The 18,540-nt window shown below is 37.4% G+C and overlaps 2 protein-coding genes across 2 annotated transcripts in view; one reads left to right on the top strand and one right to left on the bottom strand.

Moving 5' to 3' along the window:
- LOC138019408 (large ribosomal subunit protein mL52-like) overlaps positions 1–1,032 on the bottom strand; it is a 2,686-nt gene extending 1,654 nt beyond the window's left edge. The window contains exons 1-2 of the mRNA XM_068866181.1: positions 965–1,032; positions 745–838 (exon numbers count right to left, since the gene is read on the bottom strand). Coding sequence (XP_068722282.1) covers positions 745–838; positions 965–995 — 125 coding nt within the window. The 5' untranslated portion in view covers positions 996–1,032. The remainder of the gene's footprint in view (positions 1–744; positions 839–964) is intronic.
- Positions 1,033–1,084: 52 nt separating this feature from the next.
- The window catches only part of LOC138021476 (lon protease homolog 2, peroxisomal-like), a 37,910-nt gene continuing 20,454 nt past the window's right edge, over positions 1,085–18,540 (top strand). The window contains exons 1-15 of the mRNA XM_068868359.1: positions 1,085–1,225; positions 1,325–1,412; positions 3,437–3,626; positions 4,936–5,051; positions 6,042–6,125; positions 10,118–10,186; positions 10,731–10,805; positions 11,030–11,142; positions 11,825–11,876; positions 12,013–12,059; positions 13,379–13,453; positions 13,801–13,895; positions 14,787–14,877; positions 16,144–16,191; positions 16,878–16,977. Of these exons, the coding sequence (XP_068724460.1) occupies positions 1,116–1,225; positions 1,325–1,412; positions 3,437–3,626; positions 4,936–5,051; positions 6,042–6,125; positions 10,118–10,186; positions 10,731–10,805; positions 11,030–11,142; positions 11,825–11,876; positions 12,013–12,059; positions 13,379–13,453; positions 13,801–13,895; positions 14,787–14,877; positions 16,144–16,191; positions 16,878–16,977 (1,353 nt within the window). The 5' untranslated portion in view covers positions 1,085–1,115. The remainder of the gene's footprint in view (positions 1,226–1,324; positions 1,413–3,436; positions 3,627–4,935; positions 5,052–6,041; positions 6,126–10,117; positions 10,187–10,730; positions 10,806–11,029; positions 11,143–11,824; positions 11,877–12,012; positions 12,060–13,378; positions 13,454–13,800; positions 13,896–14,786; positions 14,878–16,143; positions 16,192–16,877; positions 16,978–18,540) is intronic.

Here is an 18,540-nt window from a genome sequence, read left to right as displayed (position 1 = left end):
TAACAGTAATGTGTATAAATATAGGTTTGTTATTTCCCTCTCACTCTACTTTTCAGCTCTAACGAATTGGTTTAGTTTTGTCTGAACATGATCTGGCCTTTAAATAACATTTCCTCATCTTTCTTTATGCCTTAAACAGTGTTTGCAATCTGTTCATTTTCACTAGTCTAATGACCTCCCATGTGCATTTGGGTAAGCTTTTAACTGTCATATTTTCTTGATAACACAATATCCGTATGGGACAGGACCATTCCAGTTATTATCCATAACCCCATAGGGGTGACCTTTTGTGAGGGGTGTCGGGTGTTGCCAATCTCATTTCTGAAGGGTGAGCCAGTCGGCATTTTTTCATCTGGTGATTTTCCAAATGGATATTGCACAAACTTGTCTGTTATTTCTGAGGAAATGTTGAGAACTTGGCTTTATTAAAACGAAGGGTGTCATTGTGCACGTTAGCATTTGGATCAGAGCAAATTGTTCATGACCTCCCCATTGGGGAGATGGGGGGCTAATATAAACCGTCATGCACGGCCTTCAGAAATAGTAAAGACACCTACTCAAATGATACGTCCTCAAGAAGAATCCAAAACTTGTTGCATTAAAGAAATCAAGGGTTACCCCTATCCCTTTGGCTTCATAAGGTCTGAGTCTCCTTACTGTATTACATGGGCTGACTCATCTGAAATTACTTCCACAGGCTGAGAAAGAAATATTAGTTATTGGTAAAGTGTCGGATGTACATACCTGACTCTAGTTCTTTGCCCGGCGTTAAGTTTAGGATTCGTGCTCCAATAACGAAAGAACGAACTAACTAACACCGTTGAAGGTCTCGTGAAAACTGAGATCAATAAGAAACAGATTATAATTCTTTTATTGACTGAGAGAGAAAAATAAGGCATCTCATTAAGTTCAAATCTAAGTTCAGAGAAAGTACAGAACAGAGAGCGGTCAGAGGGACAAATACCTGCAAACCGAAATCGTAAAACAGAGGCCATCTTGAAATTGACAGTGAGTATGGAATGTAACACGACTTTTTGTGTCCGAGAAACAGCGAGAAATCTGGGCTCCAACAAATCTCATACCGTGTTTCAATTCCGTGGCGTTCTACGTGCAACATGGCGTTGATCAACAGAGATATTCCTAAGCGCCTTCCACTGCTCATTCTGAAGGATAAAGTTCTGTTGCCAGGTTCATCCATAAGAATTGCAGTGAGAGACAATGCAAGGTAGCTCATATGTAGCCAAGTTCGGCTTTTGTCTTTTCTCGCTGAAATATGCAAATGAAACTTACGGAAAGTTTACATTCTTTATTTTGTTAATTTCAGTCTTCGAATGATCGAGTCCAGACTTTTGCGAAAAGATACCTTAAGCAGTGTTGTTATTGGAATTGTTCCTCGCCGATCAGAGAAAGAGGTCTGTGTATCATAGTGATCGTGACATTGGCAACCACAGCACGCACGTACATGTACATAGAGGGTCGTACAGGGGTATTTTCGTGATGCGTGATTAGCTGATTTTATTTTCCGTGAAACGTGAATTTAATAAATTATTCTTCGTGATCCGTGACCTGAACGTCTTGCGTGATTCGTGAAGAACTTGAATTATTAACTGATATTCGTGATTTTACTACTCTATTCTGCGTGATTTTTGAGATGCAAGTTCTCCGGAAGATTTCTTAGACTGAAAACATCAAATGTGACAAGACGTCACATAATATATCGTAAAGTAATCCATTGTGCAAATTCACGTGCTTTGCATGTCTATCATGGATCGGATGTTGACTCCTATTATCTACCCTGTCACGGGAGGTCAAAGGACCATGATTCGCAACATCGAAACTTCCGAGACATGACAGGGACAAGTACGTCTAGTACGATGAGGTCGATGAGGGTCGAGTGTATTATATTTTACAAGGACCCGAAGTCTGTGGGCTCGCTTAATTTGCTTGAGAAGGAATGAGTTCGCTTTCCGATTACAGACCAACATTCATCTTTGGCAGTGTTTACTAAAAAGTTCGCGGAATTTGCCGGAATAAAGGCAGAGGCTGAGAAACGTGGCCTCGGCTCCTGTGTTGAACTTAAATTGTGTCGTCTTGAAAAGGGAAAAGATGGCAGTAAGGCCTGTGCGATAAATACACAAGAGCAATGGGACGAGGAGAGACCACTCCACATGGGCTCCTGACTCCACTCGTAAAAGCTAAACTCTGAGATTTAAGGAGGCTCGAAATAGTTTCTCCGTTTTTCAATCAAATAAACATATTCTGTCCTTAGATACAGTTAGGGTAATCATATTAAGGCGAAATCTGGCCAGGGTAATAAGTACCCATCGTAGATTTCTCACATTATATTTTCCTCCAAAATAACGTTACCATGGCAACGATATTAGGCATTTCTTTGAGCCTTAAAATCAACTTATTTTGCCTTTTTTCAAGAAATGGGACGGTGAAATTTTACCATTTAGTGTTACCAGATAATGTTAGAAATACTCTCTAAAATATTTAAAATTCCACAAAATCTGTAGGTCAGTTTTTCAGAAAAATAAGTTTTTTTGAAATGTGCCTCTAATTTTTTTTAAAATTTGAAGGACAAATTCACCGTCGGGAAGCAGAGATATAAACGAGTAAAGTTGCAAAATCAGGAAAAATGAGGGGGTTGCAAGATCGGCATTTACGAATGCGTCACCCGCTCATTCGAGTGCACGCGCGAGTTGAGCTGAAGGTCAACACAAACGGATTTAAATGACCATCAACCCGTTTGTGTAGAATTTCGTAGTTTTCATGAATAGGAGATGTCTATTTATATTCATGTCTATAGGAATTAGAAGAAAGGAGAGCGAAATTAGCGGTATTTGCTTATTTCTTGTGACCCATTTGAATCACGAGCTGACACGAGCAGCTTACGAATTGCGTGTTGGGTGCGCGCGCGCGCTCAGCTGAAAACCCTTTCGAGCCTCATTAAAGGCTAAAACACGTGGGTGGAAAGCGTGAGTCAGTCTTGTCAACCCCTATGATATTTCAATGCGAAGCGGACGAATGGTCAGAGTCATCCAACGAGAGTGATTTAGGTAGGTGATTTACGATATGCAGCCTTTACTTAGCCTTTCACGATTTTGCTTTTTCCAAACACTCTTTCTTGCCTATGAGAAGGATATTAAAAGGAGTATCTTACTTGTTTATTTCCGTGATTCGGGAAAATGAAATTTTGATATCCGTGATCCGTGATTCGTTGTTTTTTCTGTTCGTGAACCGTGCGACAGACCCCCCCTGTACGACCCTCTACATACAACCAAATGACGTCATTTTGCTTACTCGTTGAAGGTTGACTTTATTGATGAAAGGGAAAGGAGTAGAAACAAATACAATTCACCAAACTGACCTTTTACAAAGTTCTTCATAGTGCAGAACTTGTTTGTCAAAGCACTGTTATTTCTAATCATAGGATGAGGAGACATTGTTACGAACTGTGGGGACTGCTGCTGTTGTTGTACAAGTGACTGGTACAAATTGGCCCAAGCCATTGTACACACTTCTGGTTACTGGACTCTGTAGATGTAGAATCGATAAAATTGTTATGGAGGTGCCATATTTGATAGCTGAAGCCACTCAACTTGACAAGCTTTCAGAACAAGGTATTTTATCAAAGGAACTACAGTAAGAAATTTAAAGAACCTAATTTCTATAATTATGGTGGCAACTTGAAGGGTGTTGGCTCATGCATAGACAGTAATAATAATAATAATAATAATAATAATAATAATAATAATAATAATAATAATAATAATAATAATAATAATAATAATAATAAATTATAATAATACTTGTTTGGTATGGGAGGAATTGTAATGAGTTGATAATAAGGAAAGCAGGAGAGAGAAGAACAGTGATTCAAGATAGATGAGGCAAAGGAACCAAGAGAGCATACATTGTATTATAAAGAAGAATGAAAAGCAGGGAATAGAAAACAACTGGCTAGAAGACCAGACATAATGTTCATTGATAAACAAGCAATTAAGGTCAAGATAATCGAGATTGACATCCCAGGAGATGCATGAGTAAAAAACAAAGAACTGGAGAAAATAGAGAAGTACCAATTACGTAGGGAAGAAATAGGGAAGACGTGGAAACTAAAGAAACTGGCTGTGGTGCCAGTTATGATTGCAGGAGCATTAGGGGCTGTATTTGACATGTTTGACAAACGTGTGAAAAAGCTTGACATTACCATCAGACTTAAAGTGATTCAGGAAGACTATGATGGAAAGTTTTGTCCCTATAGAGAGTCGGGATAGGACACCCTTGGGACCTTTAGAAGCTTGTTGTTGTTGCTTGCTCCCAAGGATAATTGTCTGGGCAAGAAACACCTGTTAAGCCCGAGATCCTTCAAAAGTAATCATTATGATAATAGATTAAAATGATTAATATCTGGCTGGCTATTCACCATTTCGTACAGTCAGAGACTGAATTGATAATTTATTATAAGGGCGCAGCTTTACAAGGTCAGGCCAAAGGAGCTGTGCTGTCTGCCTGGCACTCAGCCCCAGAGCATGAGCTATGCATGGCTGCAGCACACACCACAGCCAGACGGGATAAGTTGGGAGTAAATTTTGCCTAGGGAGGTAAACCCGAGTAGCCAAAGAAAACCCCTAGGAGTAAGAATGAGATTGACAAATCTCAGCCCAGTTCAAACTCAGGATTTGATCCAGAGTCTGCGAAGGTTGGAGACATGAGTGTTACCACATGGCCAATTAAATAAATAAATAAATAAATAAATAAATAAATAAATAAATAAAAGAGCAAACCGGGCTGGAGGAGAGAAGCAGTTTGATATTTGAAGCAAGTGTGGTGGAGTTTAGTGCAGGACCCAGTTTGAGGAAAAATCTAATTGATGATTAGTGTGCGATAGTAACAGTTGATATTATTTTTCTACTTACCTTTTCTTAGAGGCTGAAATCAGAAAAAATACGGATCTGGCAAGCCTTGCTGATGAGTTTCGACTGTATGCAAATGAACTATTGGACCTGTTGGATGGACGGATACCTGTTGTTTCTCGACTCAAGGTGATAGCATATTCAGAAGCGATAGGAAGACCAGTCAAATATGTTTATATATCATAATCAATGACTGGGCATTTGTTGGAAGGATGGGCGTGGGCTGCATTTGGCACTCCTTAGGAACTACTGAAGGTGGCAGGTCATGCCCTGGTCAGAAAATGTTCACTCTCCCTCAGGCTGTGGGCCCTGTTCTATGATTAGGGCTAGGAGTAAGGACTCAGATAATTTATTTAATGAATTATAAATTCAATTATTAAATTTCATACTGCTTTAAATTATTACATTATAATTTTTCTCAATTAACGAAAAAAATCATACACGTACCCAAAAAAAAAACAAACAATAGAATAGAATACATCTTAATCCTTTTAATATGAGGAAGGATTGCTGTTTGTTTCTCATTATGAGTATATCCCTATCATTATTTTGCTCAGAGCCAATACATGTATATGAAAAACTGCAGCTGACAGGAATTTTTTATAGGTTTGCTTTAAGAAATGACAGAGAGAGAAGGATTCACATTATTGAAAGATAACATGTACTTGTTTACCTAGTAACACAATCGTGTAATTAATTTAAATAATAATATTAATTGCTTCCTAATCCCAAAGAAACCCAAACAGAGTTATTTACATCCAGGACTCAGATGGATTTAGTGGGGTTTATAGTGCTACGTTTATTGATGATACGCTTAAGTCAATCTGTCCATTTTTAATGTTTGTAAGATGTTCTGTATTAGAGCTACATGTGCGTGGATAGTCTTAATTGCGTCATTAGTACACACATTAGGTGAAAGGTTTGTATCAACCCATTGACTCCTGGCGGTTCCCCATCGATGAGTAAAATCGTGTGGCGTTAGACAGAGTAAAATACCAAGTCTGGCCGGTTTAGGCAACTTTTGGTGTCAAAGGGTTAAATACCGTAAATTAAAACAGTTGCTTCTGTTTATGTAGTTTTGAATTTCTCTTGGCAATGAATTCTTTGCATGACCTGCAGGATATGTTGAGTGGCTTACCAGATGGAAGTCTTCCGGACACACTGGCATCTATTGTAAAGGCTTCTTATTTGGAAAAGTTAGAGGTATCTTATAGAGTAAATTCTATCAAAATTATGAACATGTAATTCTGTAAATATAGACCATATTCATAAATGGTGGTTAAGTATAAATTATTCTTTCGTCTTTGTGCTTGTAGTCCTCACTAGACTCGTTAGCACAAACATAATTCAAAAGAATTTTTGCTCCAAAGTGAGTTTAGTGAGGGTGATTACAGAGCTCTCAAGTCAAGTCAAGTTTCCAAAGAGTGAGATACTTACTGGAGATTGCCCCAATTAGCCACAAGTGTCCTGTATTTCTCGTGCCGGAGGCACCAAAATTTTCTAGGCAGGCCTTCTGTTTGGGTGCGATTACAAAATGCAAATTATGCGATTTTTTCTGGGCAGATTGTGCGTTTTTAATGGCAAATTATGCGATAAATAATGTAAATTATGCGATTTTTTTTTCAGCGATTTTAAGCTTGTTATATACGGTTTCAGGTTAAGAAAAACACTTTTTTGCTGCCCTAAAGACATTTTGAACACAAAGGAACAGTAATTATGTATCTCGATCGACATTAGTTGGGATAAATAAAAGTTGAAAAGTTGAAAGGACACAGCTAACATGCCAAATGAATGATCAAGGTGCTCGTCAACCACGAACTTCCGAAGATGGTCAATCACAATAGGGCCATACACCCATTTATACGGGAGAGAATAAGACGCGGCTTTCTCTGGCCGCAGCTTACAGAAGACTTGAATGTTCACCCCGTATAAATGGTACAAAATCTACGTTCACGTCTTTTTCAAACCGCGGCTTACATGTATATTGACCTGGGAATATATATTCGTATAAATAGTTCGTTTTGCGTATTTTGTACACCGTGGCCAGAGTAAGCCGCGGCTTATTTTCTCCCGTATAAAAGGCCCTAATATTGCACGACGAGAAAAACATCAGTCCATCGTCCACGTGGAGCGTACCTGCATGTGAGGTACTTTCTTGATCGATTGTGAGCTGTCAGATCGGGCGGAATGTGGGAACTTCCTTCTTCGTCGAAGAAAAAGCGAGCGTTTTCACAACAAACTTATCCATGAGTAAGTTTTTATCAGTTTTCAACGAAAGAAACTACATTTTGCCGAAAAACTTACAACTTCGCTTATTTTTCACAAATCTCTTCTGTAAGATAAGGCAACTGTGTCATTACATAGGTGTGTATATAAGGGCGTGTTTGTGTTGCCCGACATGAAAAATGAAGCCTTGAACTTCGAATGTTTACGAAATAGAAGGTGACAAAGGTTTTTTAGCCTTTTTCCAAGATAAATCATCTTAAAAATGGCGTATTTATGCAGCAATTTCTAAGAAACGTCTTGATTTATGTTTCATTTTATGAATTTTGTGCGTCCTTTTGTGAACTAGATGCTTCTGTGAAGCATACACTGGCTTGCCTGTGGTACGTGCTACAGAAAATCAGAAGGCACTGAATTGTGTGGTATTGAAATACAGCATTCCAGTCTCTGAAGAATAACAAATAAAAGAGAAGCGAGAAACATTGGCTTCTGGGCTGACATGTTGATAATTTTCAAGTTCCCTCACAACTTCTTTTCACCACAAGTGTGCCCTATGAGCATCCAAAAACTTTGTAATACTAAACTTCACTGAAGTCAAGCCCTGTTTCGCGGGGTTAGTGTTGGGATGGGAGACCAAAACAATAAACCCCTCATAAAAAACAGAAACATCTGACCGAAAATACTATTAACGCTAACAAATGCTGATGATGAAAAAGCAAATAAATATTGATACACAGTTTTCAGAAAGAGCAGAAGGAAGTTTCCCGGACGGTCGATCGAGAATAAAATATTTACGACATGAAAACAACATTAATTTTGAACCTTGAATATAGATCGTTTTCACTGTCACGCAATAAAAAAAATAAATCAAAAACTATCCAGTGCAAAACGCTAAGAAATTGTTATCTTATAGAAGATAAAGAAATAAGACACTTGTCCAAGTTTTAGGCCTCTGCGTTTCCCCAAACTTCAGATATTCGTCGAAATGTTTCGCAGGCCGGAAAATAGTGTAAACATCTGGAACTGACTTTGGCTATCTAGGCGACTGATTATCACTACTGAAAAAACAAGCATTTACATAAGCACTTTTCCTAATGCTCTAACTTCTAAAAGGGCTCAAAATCATGAGATAAGTATATATTTTTCAACAAACTTGATCGTAGCTTTGTGTCACGCACCTACATAATCCGGAAATTCAAAATGCTCTGGTTTCCAAACGAAGCACGCTATTGAGCTGTGAAATTGTCAACAGATATAGATATGCCGCCTCCTATGCCTGATGAGGATAAAAACTTTGGTGGATCGTTAGTTTTAGATTTTGGAAGGTGATGACGTCACGTGAAAACGATCTATAGAATATAAAAAGTTACGATCAGCGACAAACATTTTGGGAGATTTTTGCTACGTTCAAGTAAATTGCAAAATCGAAAGTGACATGGCCGGAATTCAGCGGGCGCCGTGAATGTTTACTAGCCAAACAGTGAAGCATCTGTGTCAAATGATGGCAAGATACCGGGTTTTTGTAAGTTTTCTGTCAAGTGTTATAAAGTTTGACAATGAAATGAGCGAAGTCAAAACAAAGATCACAATCGCCCAACTCTTGTTTATGCAAAGTCAAAATTTACTCTCCAAGACGCGTACGACGTTATTTATCACCAGGTAATTCCATCATTTTGGAAATAGCAGCTACTTTATTATTCATCTGCGTCACAAGTTTTCACTGATTTTGGGCCTCATTTTGTTGAAACTCAAGCACGCTTCCAACAGGCCTGTGAACCCTTCCTGCTTACAGAGCAATACTAAAAAACCTCTCCCATATCACATTTGAACCTTAAGCTCGAAAATTCAATACACAACATGATATTATAATTCACAAAGGCAGAAAATACCACAGAATCCTTTTCCAGCGAAAATTTTATTGAAACAAACAACATATTTGCCCTTAGAGGCGAAAACCTCTTCCTATTTGATTGCGTGCGTGAAGACAAGAAACTCAATTGTGTCAAATTACCATGTACTTCAGGTAAATACTGCTCACTTTGATTTCGTCTCGACGGGCGATAGATTGTTCTCGAAGTCCAGTGCTCGTCGCTTTTGAGATTCCTGCCTATTTTATCCAACTGACTTTCTATTATTGAGCTCCATAAGGGTATATTTTGTTTAAGGATCTACTAAAACGCCATTCGCGTTACATGACTTTCGACGCCATTGCAGGCTAAGTTAATGATTCTACTTTGTCCACCAGAGAAATCTACGCATTTCCACTACCCTCTCGATCCTAAGAAAATACTCGCAGAAGGCTCTATCCACAAAGACACCACTTACCAGGGGAGTGACAGGCAAGACTTTTACCGACACGGAAAAAAAAAAAAAAAAAAAAATAAAAAAAAAAAAAAGAAAACAAACAAACTAAACGCAGACCTTGACTGGGTTTGCCCATAGGCAACCCAGTAATTATGCGATTTTTCGTGAATTGTGCGATCGGATGCGATTTGAGGTCAATTGTGCGAAATCGCACCATCGCGTAATATCAGAAGGCCTGTCTAGGGGGGTGCAGGGGCATGCTACTTAGGAAAATTTTTTAAATTTGCACTTCTCAAATTGCTGGAAAGGCACCATAGAGTCTGCAATTTTGGTTTTTTTATGCTTCTTGCTAAGAGAGCCCATGTTATTATGGTCAGCCTGAGCTAACATATCGGCCTATGGTTCATTCACTTCATTTTTGGGTGCCTGTATACCATACTGCTGTGTCTCATAAAGATTGCATAATTTGTGTCTCATAAAGATTGCATTGTCCTCCTGGAATTTAAAACAATACTAACCTTGGGACCCCTATTTTTCTGTCGAGACCCTCAACCATAATTATGTTAAAGAAGTTGCAGGGACTCCCAAAATATATTTTGAGGGAAAACCATGATACTGTATACTTCAATTTTTTACAATTACCTGACTGCAATAATCTGTGTTCTTAGATTCTCAACACAGAGGACTTGATTGAGAGGTTTAGGAAATCCCTTCACTTGCTGAAGAGGCAAAAAGATGTAAGGTGATATCCTGTTATTACCATTGTCGTAGTCATCATTAATAATAATAATAATAATAATAATAATAATAATAATAATAATTACTTAATTATTTTTTCACACGATAATGTAACACTCACCTGTTTCCCATTGGAGAGTAAATTTAATACTTGAAGAGTTAAAAATTAGAAATGAACCAGAAAACTCACCCGATCTGGAAAGTAAATTTTTGACTCCCCTATATATGACGGAAAACTGTCGATTTTTGTTTTTTGAGGCCTTATGGCAAATGTATGAGCAAGCAACCCCTAAACATTGAGTGATTAGCGAAACATTTGCCACGATCACCCCAATAACACACTGAAAATACCATGAAACATTTAAAATTATTTCTGCACTAACTTTAATACTAAAATTTGAAACCTAGTACTCTCAAGGTGAAAAGTGGTGTTAAACGTTAGTGTCAAGCCCTGCTTCTTTGAAAAGTCTTAAACCAAGGAAAATTTGTAACAAAAAGGAAGTATACAAATTGAATCACATTGTTATCTCATGATTTTGTTAGGGTATGAAAGGCACCAGTCTTTTAAAAACTGGCTCACAAATAAACAGGAAGGTCTGGAAGGGTAATCATCAAAAGGTAAAGAACACCGCTACGATCAAATGAACAGTGCACTTTCTTTCCGACAATAGTGACCCAACATTCAAGATCCTGGCGGGGGAGTTGGGGGAGGGTGGGGGTGGGTGACTGCTCACTGTGAGACAAATAGATGAATGTTGCAAATCCACAACTGACAGCCTGTGCCAAAGTTTGGGTGGTCCAAAAATATCAAAATTAATGTTGATGATTGTTTCAATTCCAAGAGAGGTGTAGGTAATGTAATTGTTCCAAGAGATGGCAAGAGAATCGGCAAAGGATTTGATGAAGATGACGATGATGATGAAGATGATGTTGATGAACTGGAAAGAAAAATAAGGTACAGGGTGTATTTGAAATAATTAATATTTATATATTCATTGATCATTCTACACTGTATAGTGTATTGAGGATGGACTTAGTCATCCAAAAAAAGAAGTTGCATATTGCAGTACAGGTTGAAAATTACTTCTTGCCAGCTTGCCTATAATGTGCACATGTAACCAAGTAAGTTGGAGCCGACAAAATTTTATAACAGTAAATTTATTTACCGACAAAACACGAATGATTTTCCTTGCAAAATGAGTTGTGCTTTATTTTTGCAATACGGGATTTTCAGATTTGAAATCTTATTTTAAACAATGAAAATTTTGATTGATACAATTACTGTACAGTATAACCCTTGATAGGAAATTACATGCAACAATTTGAGTGCTCTTCAACTTCATGATTTGAAACAAGCTTTTGTGTAGCAGTTCGTGTTCTTGAGCTGTTTACCCATGCAAGTCCTCATCCCTGCAAACAAATTCTTCCAATTTTCAGTTGTTTTAAATAATGGTACTTGTATCTACAGCTGTATGCAAGGACCAGTTTATCTTTCTCATTTCTCATACACACACCATCTGTGCCTGTACAGGAGCTTTAGGATTAGAAACCAAAAGGATAATGATAATTATAATTATGGCAAGTATTTACAATATATTTTCTTGTTGAAAAGCATTTCTTTCAAAATTGATTATTAGGTCAGCTGATCTTCCAGAGCATGCATTTAAAGTGGCAATGAAAGAGTTGAAGGTGGGCATTTTAATAAAATGTAGATCTCATTTTATTCAGGCAAGCAGAAAAATATACACTGTATATTGTTATAGCCTGGGAGACTTAAAGGAAGTGTGAATTTTAATCTTGTTGCTGTGTTTTCTTTAACATAAAGCGCTTGAAGAAGATGCCTCCCCAGTTTCCTGAACATGCCACATCCAGGTACATGTTTAATGCATGCATGCTTGACATTAATCTGAACTTTAAAAAACAAATTATTGTTACCGTAAACGTCCTTTTGTGATTGGTAAGAATGCTGGAAGGTATAATTAACCCTTTCACCCCTGAGGGGCTCCCCATTGACGAGTAAAATCGTCTGGTGTTAGACAGAGTAAAATCTAGCTGTTGTTAACCCTTTCACCCCCGTGGGGTTCCCCATTGACAAGTAAAATCATCTGGCGTTAGACAGAGTAAAATCTAGCTGTTGTTAACCCTTTCACCCCCGTGGGGTTCCCCATTGACGAGTAAAATCGTCTGACGTTAGACAGAGTAAAATCTATAAGTGTCACTCTTAGGAGGGAAAGGGTTAATGGGGACATAGTCTCGGAGTGAATCTAGCTGTTGTTAACCCTTTCACCCCTGAGGGGCTCTCCATTGACGAGTAAAATCGTCTGGCGTTAGACAGAGTGAAATCTATAAGTGTCACTCTTAGGAGGGAAAGGGTTAATGTAGAAAACTAACCTGGAGTCAGAAACAAGAAAAATTACTGATTTTTGCAGTAAACAGGCCTTCTGATAAATTATTATGCGATGGTGCGGTTTCGCACAATCGACCTCAAATCGCATCCAATCGCACAATTCACGAAAAATCGCATATTTCACAAAAGAACGTGCAAAATTCATAAAATAAAACATAAATCAACAAGTTTCTTAAATGTTCCTGCATAAATACGTCATTTTAAAGATGATTTACTTTGGAAAACGGCTAATTTACCTTCAATTTCGTAAATATTCAGAGTTCAAGGCATTATTTTGCATGTGGGGGGCCTGGTACGAGTCGCATTCTTAAAGAGTCGTCAATTTGTGTAACACAAACATGCCCTTTGTTCAGATTAGCAAATCTGTTCAGAAATATAATACTGCACAGTGTAAGAAGCTAGTCGTAGCATACAGAAATATTAATTATTATTGATTATTCATTTGGCATGTTAGCTGTGTCCTTTCAACTTCTAGCGTGGTGCACCAATAGTGCAGAAGACCTCATTTTTTTACTTGTCCCAGCCAATGTCGATCAAGATTCATAATTACTGTTCCCTTATGTTCAAAATGTCTTTAGGACAGTATTAAAAACGTGTTTTTTTAATCCTGAAACCTTGCAAAACAAGCTTAAAATTGCTCAGAAAAAAATTGCATAATTTACAATATTTATCACATAATTGGCCTTTCTAATCGCATAATTTGCCCTGCAAATTTCGCAGAAGGCCTGAGTAAAGGTTCGGTTTAGTCTTTTTGATTCTTTCTTTCTTTTTGTGCTTCTGAAAGAAATTATCTGGAGTGGATGGTCGACCTTCCTTGGAATCGTGAAACTAAAGACAAGTTGGATATCTCTCAAGCAAGGTACATGTTGATGTCTTTTTTTACGCAGTAAAAATTATAATACCATACCACTGATCGTCTCATCATTGTGCATGAAAGAGTAGAAAACCAACAAACTATTTAACACATTTTTATGCTGTCAATTCATTATTTAAGTCCAAAGACACACAATCTAAGGCAAACCTCCACTTATTACACTGTCACATAAGTGAATAAGACTTATTAAGGTATTGAAGTATTGTACTTGATTTAAATATTATTATTGTTACTATATTGTTGTTGTTTCCCGACAATATTATTAATTTAACTCTTCGGATACCTCCTCATTCCTCTTATTCATTGACATTTTCATTATGAATGACTTTCAGGTTTGACCTTGATCAAGATCATTATGGCCTGGAAAAATTAAAGAAGAGAGTGATTGAGTATCTTGCAGTTCGCAAGTTAAAGAACAGTTTGAAAGGTTAATTTAGTTGAAAAGTGATTTATGTGTTGCAGTTTAGATAGCATGAAAAGTTGTAGGGAAATAATAATTATATTATACAGTATGTTAATTAAAACAAGGCTCTACATTACTTCCAGTCAAGAGTGCATGGCATACTCCAATATATGCACAGCTTTAATGCTTGATGCAGCCCATTTCGTTTAAAATTTAGTAGTTGCGAGAAAGGTCTGTCTTCTCATTATGAGTGTCATTGACAAAATTATAATGGAATCTTTTGGCTCTGCTTTCGGCATCTTTATGTTATAGTGTTTATTACTGCATGCATAATTAAAACTCAGGGGCACCCAACAATAATCAAACTGCTCTAAGAATTTCATTTCTATGCTGCCAAACAGCTACAGATTTCTGTACTAAAACATTACCTAAAAGATTCGCAACCAGGGAAAAGTAGTCCCTTACCTTTTCGGAAGGGATATTTTTGCAATTTTAGGCACTTAGAAAACTCACTTAGCAGTTTCGTATGAGCAAATGGTTCGGATGGAAGTTCTTAGAAGTTATTAAACATTCAGCTAGCAATTTCTTAAGTGAAGATATCATTCCTTAAAATTTTCACACACTTTCTTTTTCAGCTAAGATATCTGAACAGATCAAATTTTTCTAGATGATAAAAACATCTCTTTGGACAGTCTTTATACTGTCTAAATACGTACATTACATGAACTTGATCTTTGGGGGCCCTTGAAAACTGCCAAGTGGTATTTGAAAAATAGGTAAATAATAATTGGAGACTGTATTATTTATTTAAGCAGTCCAGACATGTATCATTGTCATCTTTAAGTTGGGTGACCCTGTATAGGTATTACAGGAGTGTGTTTTACTTTGCAAGACCATTTTCAATCAACCTTACAGGACCCATTCTTTGCTTTGTTGGTCCTCCTGGGGTTGGAAAGACCAGTGTTGGACGATCCATTGCAAATACACTTGGCAGAGAATTTCAAAGGTTTGAACCAGATTACTGGTATTGAAGTATTATAAAGGCCCATTTAAACAGTCTCAACATTTGCTTCAACATGCATTCAACACTTTGTTGAATCAAATGTTGGGTGCGTTTGAACAAGTCATCCAACATTGTTGAAAGCATAAAAAATGTTGAAAGCTTGTTGAAAGTGCATTGATCAAGTTTAATTAAATTGATTTAAACTTTTAATATTAATTCAACATCGATTCAACTTTTCCTTTGTTCTCGAAAATGCTGAATGGTGTTGAAGCCAATTGAACACTATGTTCAACAATAATTGTAGAACACACGCACGTTCACGTCAGGCCACAAAAGTCAATATGGCATAGTTTATCTAGACAAGAGAGACTGGTTTCTAGTTCTTAGTTCCTCACTATCAAATGACACAAAAGTGTTGGTTCTTATTTGTTGGCCCATTGCTGGAACCGTTTGAACGGCCTCCACTCAACTTTCTTTTTGCGTCCAACATTTGTCCAACATTGTTCAACTTTTGTTGAACAAATGTTGGTTTCTAGTTCTGTGTGAACTTTCGAATATCTCTTAGCCTAGAAATTAATTAATATCTTTTACTATTATAGAAGTTGTGATCTGTAAGTAATGTTATCCCTATTTTAATATAGCTTCATATTGTAATTATTTTCACACGACCCCACAAGCTCTGAGCTTTAAACCCTATCGTGATGATGATGGTCAAATGTTGAAATCGTTTAAATGGGCCTTAAGAAGGAATATAAGTAATGTAATTTATGGTAGTATGAATTTTGACGGTTGAAAAGCCAGCATAGTAGTAGTATGTACACATTTGCCTTTTTTTTTTTTTTTTAAGTAAAATACAACCTTGACTGTTACAGTAATGTTAATTGGGGTGTTTTATTTTTGTGGTATCTAAAGAGTTTTCAAGGATTCTGTTGCAAGTTGGGAGTAACTTGTAACCATTAATTTTAAGTTGCTAAATTAAACAAAAGATGTTCTTACATGTATTTTGGTAGGAAATTAGTTTTTGCATCTATATTATTTTGGCATGCCTGTTTTTGTTTGGTTCAACATTATTTGATTGGATTCTCTAAACTTTGCAGGTGTACTGCATTCAGTGTGATAAATCAATAGTATTATTATTAAAGACATTATGTTTGACTGTAAAACTCCGAAATTATTGTAATGTGCATTCTGTGAGGGTCGTAAGTGGCTATGCATGTACTTAATTTTGCATACAGATGCAGAAACTATGGTGTTATTGATATTTCACAGGATATCATTAGGTGGAATTTGTGACCAGTCAGACATTAGAGGACATAGGTAAATTATGTTTTGATATTGTTTTCGCTGCGTGCAAGCAATTTGAAATATCCTGCCGAATTTTACATAAATGATAATTGTGGCCTTTCATTACCACTTCATCTTTGTACATTTTCAGTGCAGTACATCTAAATAGACACATTTTTTCAAAATCTTCTGTTGTATACATCATAGTTTAAAATAAGGGGTGAACTAAGGTTGTAGAAGGGGTTTCAATTGTTGGGGGTAAAATTGTACTAACCCATTGACGAGTAAAATCATCTGGTGTTAGACAGAGTAAAATGTATTACCGTAAGTCTCACTCCTAAGAGTCAATGGGTTTAAGGTGGCAGTTTTTGTTAATCCATTGACTCATGAACTGCCTCCTGTTGAAGAGTAAAATCATCTGGCGTTAGACAGCTGAGTAAAATGTATTACCAGTGTGTCTAGGGGTTGTTAACCAATTCACCTATGAACTGCCCCCCATTCACAAGTAAAATATACGATGTCTTACTCCTGGGAGCCGATGTGTTAAGAGTTTTACATGTATATAAAGATTAATGTGGCAGTCAGCTTGTAATGAATTATGCATTTGCCGTAATTAAGTGTGATTGCTATTCAATAATGTTGATATCATTTCTCTAGAACAAAAGTTATTTTCAGTATCTTTACAATCACAATGACTCCCTTTCATTTTACTATTTCAGGCGCACGTACATTGGTTCTATGCCAGGGAGAATTCTTAATTCATTAAAAACAGTGGGAGTAAAAAATCCGGTGATTCTATTGGATGAAGTCGACAAGATGGTAAGGCATCAGAGTTGTAAGATGTTTCGTGGGTTTTGAAGCAGTCATTCACGCCTAGTCAATAAGTATGGGTTATTGACCAAGCGTGAGGTCAAGATGACTGGATATTGGCCAAGTTCTTTTTTTGCGTGTTTATGGACCGAGACGAAGTCGAGGTCCATAAACACGCAAAAAAAGAACGAGGCCAATATCCAGTCATCTTGACCGAACAATCTTGGTCAATAAAGGATTTATTATATGACTTAAAACACCAAAAAATGATCTTTGATCTTGCGGGACCAAGCGAGAAATCCCGAGCGGGCAGTATCGCTCCATCTTGCCCGCTCGGGTAGCCAATCAGAGCGCGCGATTTGGTTCATCTTGCCCGCTCACGGAGCTAGTCATGTAATAAACTATTTTATGATACGGGCAAAGTGGTCTGAGATGAAAAGGAGAATAAATTTTGTAATACGGACCATTAAGATGGACCGGTCATGAAACAGCGTATAATTATACAAGTTGCTAAACTGTTCCCATTTCTGTTTCCATTTTCTTGGACATAAAAAGAAAAATGAAAGAAATGTTTTTTATGTAGGTTGCGTCCGATTGACCGTATTACGGAATAGGAATACATGGAGTAGTAGTTTGAAATCCTTTGTTTTTACAGGGACTCACATTAAAATTGTCAAACACAGGTCTCCTAAGATGCTATTTTAAGGTATTCTTGGAGGCTAAATTACCCAAATTTGGGCTATGTTTAGTGGTGTATTTCAACAGGATAAAAAAGCGGTAGTTAGGTCACTTTACGGTCAGGTATTGATTAATCCTCACAGTTTCGGACAAAAAAATTTCCGGGGGAGTCAACTGCTAAGGAATGCATGGAAGTCAGGAGGATATGGGGCATGGTCAGGTCCTCTTCAAATCACCTCAAGGCTCAAAACTGAAACAGGATTTATTATTTCACGATAGCATTTGGTGTACAAATTTTGGTATGCAAATAATCAGTTACGTTTTTTGATAAAATTTGAGAATCCTTGACTCGGGGAATATTTTGCTGCAGAGTGCGCACTGCGGTTTAAATATTCCTTTTTCTATTTACTTTTGCCCTGCCAAGTTTGAAACCCCAACGATTTATCGTTGGGTACTAGGAAGATTAAAAAACATAGTTCCCTGTCATGGTCTATGCGGCTGTTGCTTCAAAACGCCAGGCATATCATTTTAAAATAGGGTCGATGAAACACATCCTTAGTCATGTTCAAGTTCCAGTAGGATCTTTACTTTCTAGAACCGGGGTGCAGTGATGGCGCAGTAGCGAGACCAAGTGCTCACCTCTCACCAATGTGACCCGGGTTTCGATTCCGATACTCAGCGTCGTATGTTGGTTCTCTACTCTGCACCGAGAGGTTTTCTCCGGGTACTCTGGTTTTCACTCTCCTCAAAAACCAACATTTGACTTGATTTACTTTAATTGTTAATTTCAGTTTTCAGTGTCTCCAATTAGTGCTCCAGCGCTGGAACGAAAAAAAAAGTACTGACAAAGAATCGAACAAAGAAAACAGTGACAAGGCCGCCGAGTACCGTCAA

Source organism: Montipora capricornis, chromosome 10 (genome assembly GCF_036669925.1).
Source record: "Montipora capricornis isolate CH-2021 chromosome 10, ASM3666992v2, whole genome shotgun sequence".
In the NCBI taxonomy this organism is placed as follows: domain Eukaryota; kingdom Metazoa; phylum Cnidaria; class Anthozoa; order Scleractinia; family Acroporidae; genus Montipora; species Montipora capricornis.
This window is presented reverse-complemented; position numbering and strand designations above follow the sequence as displayed.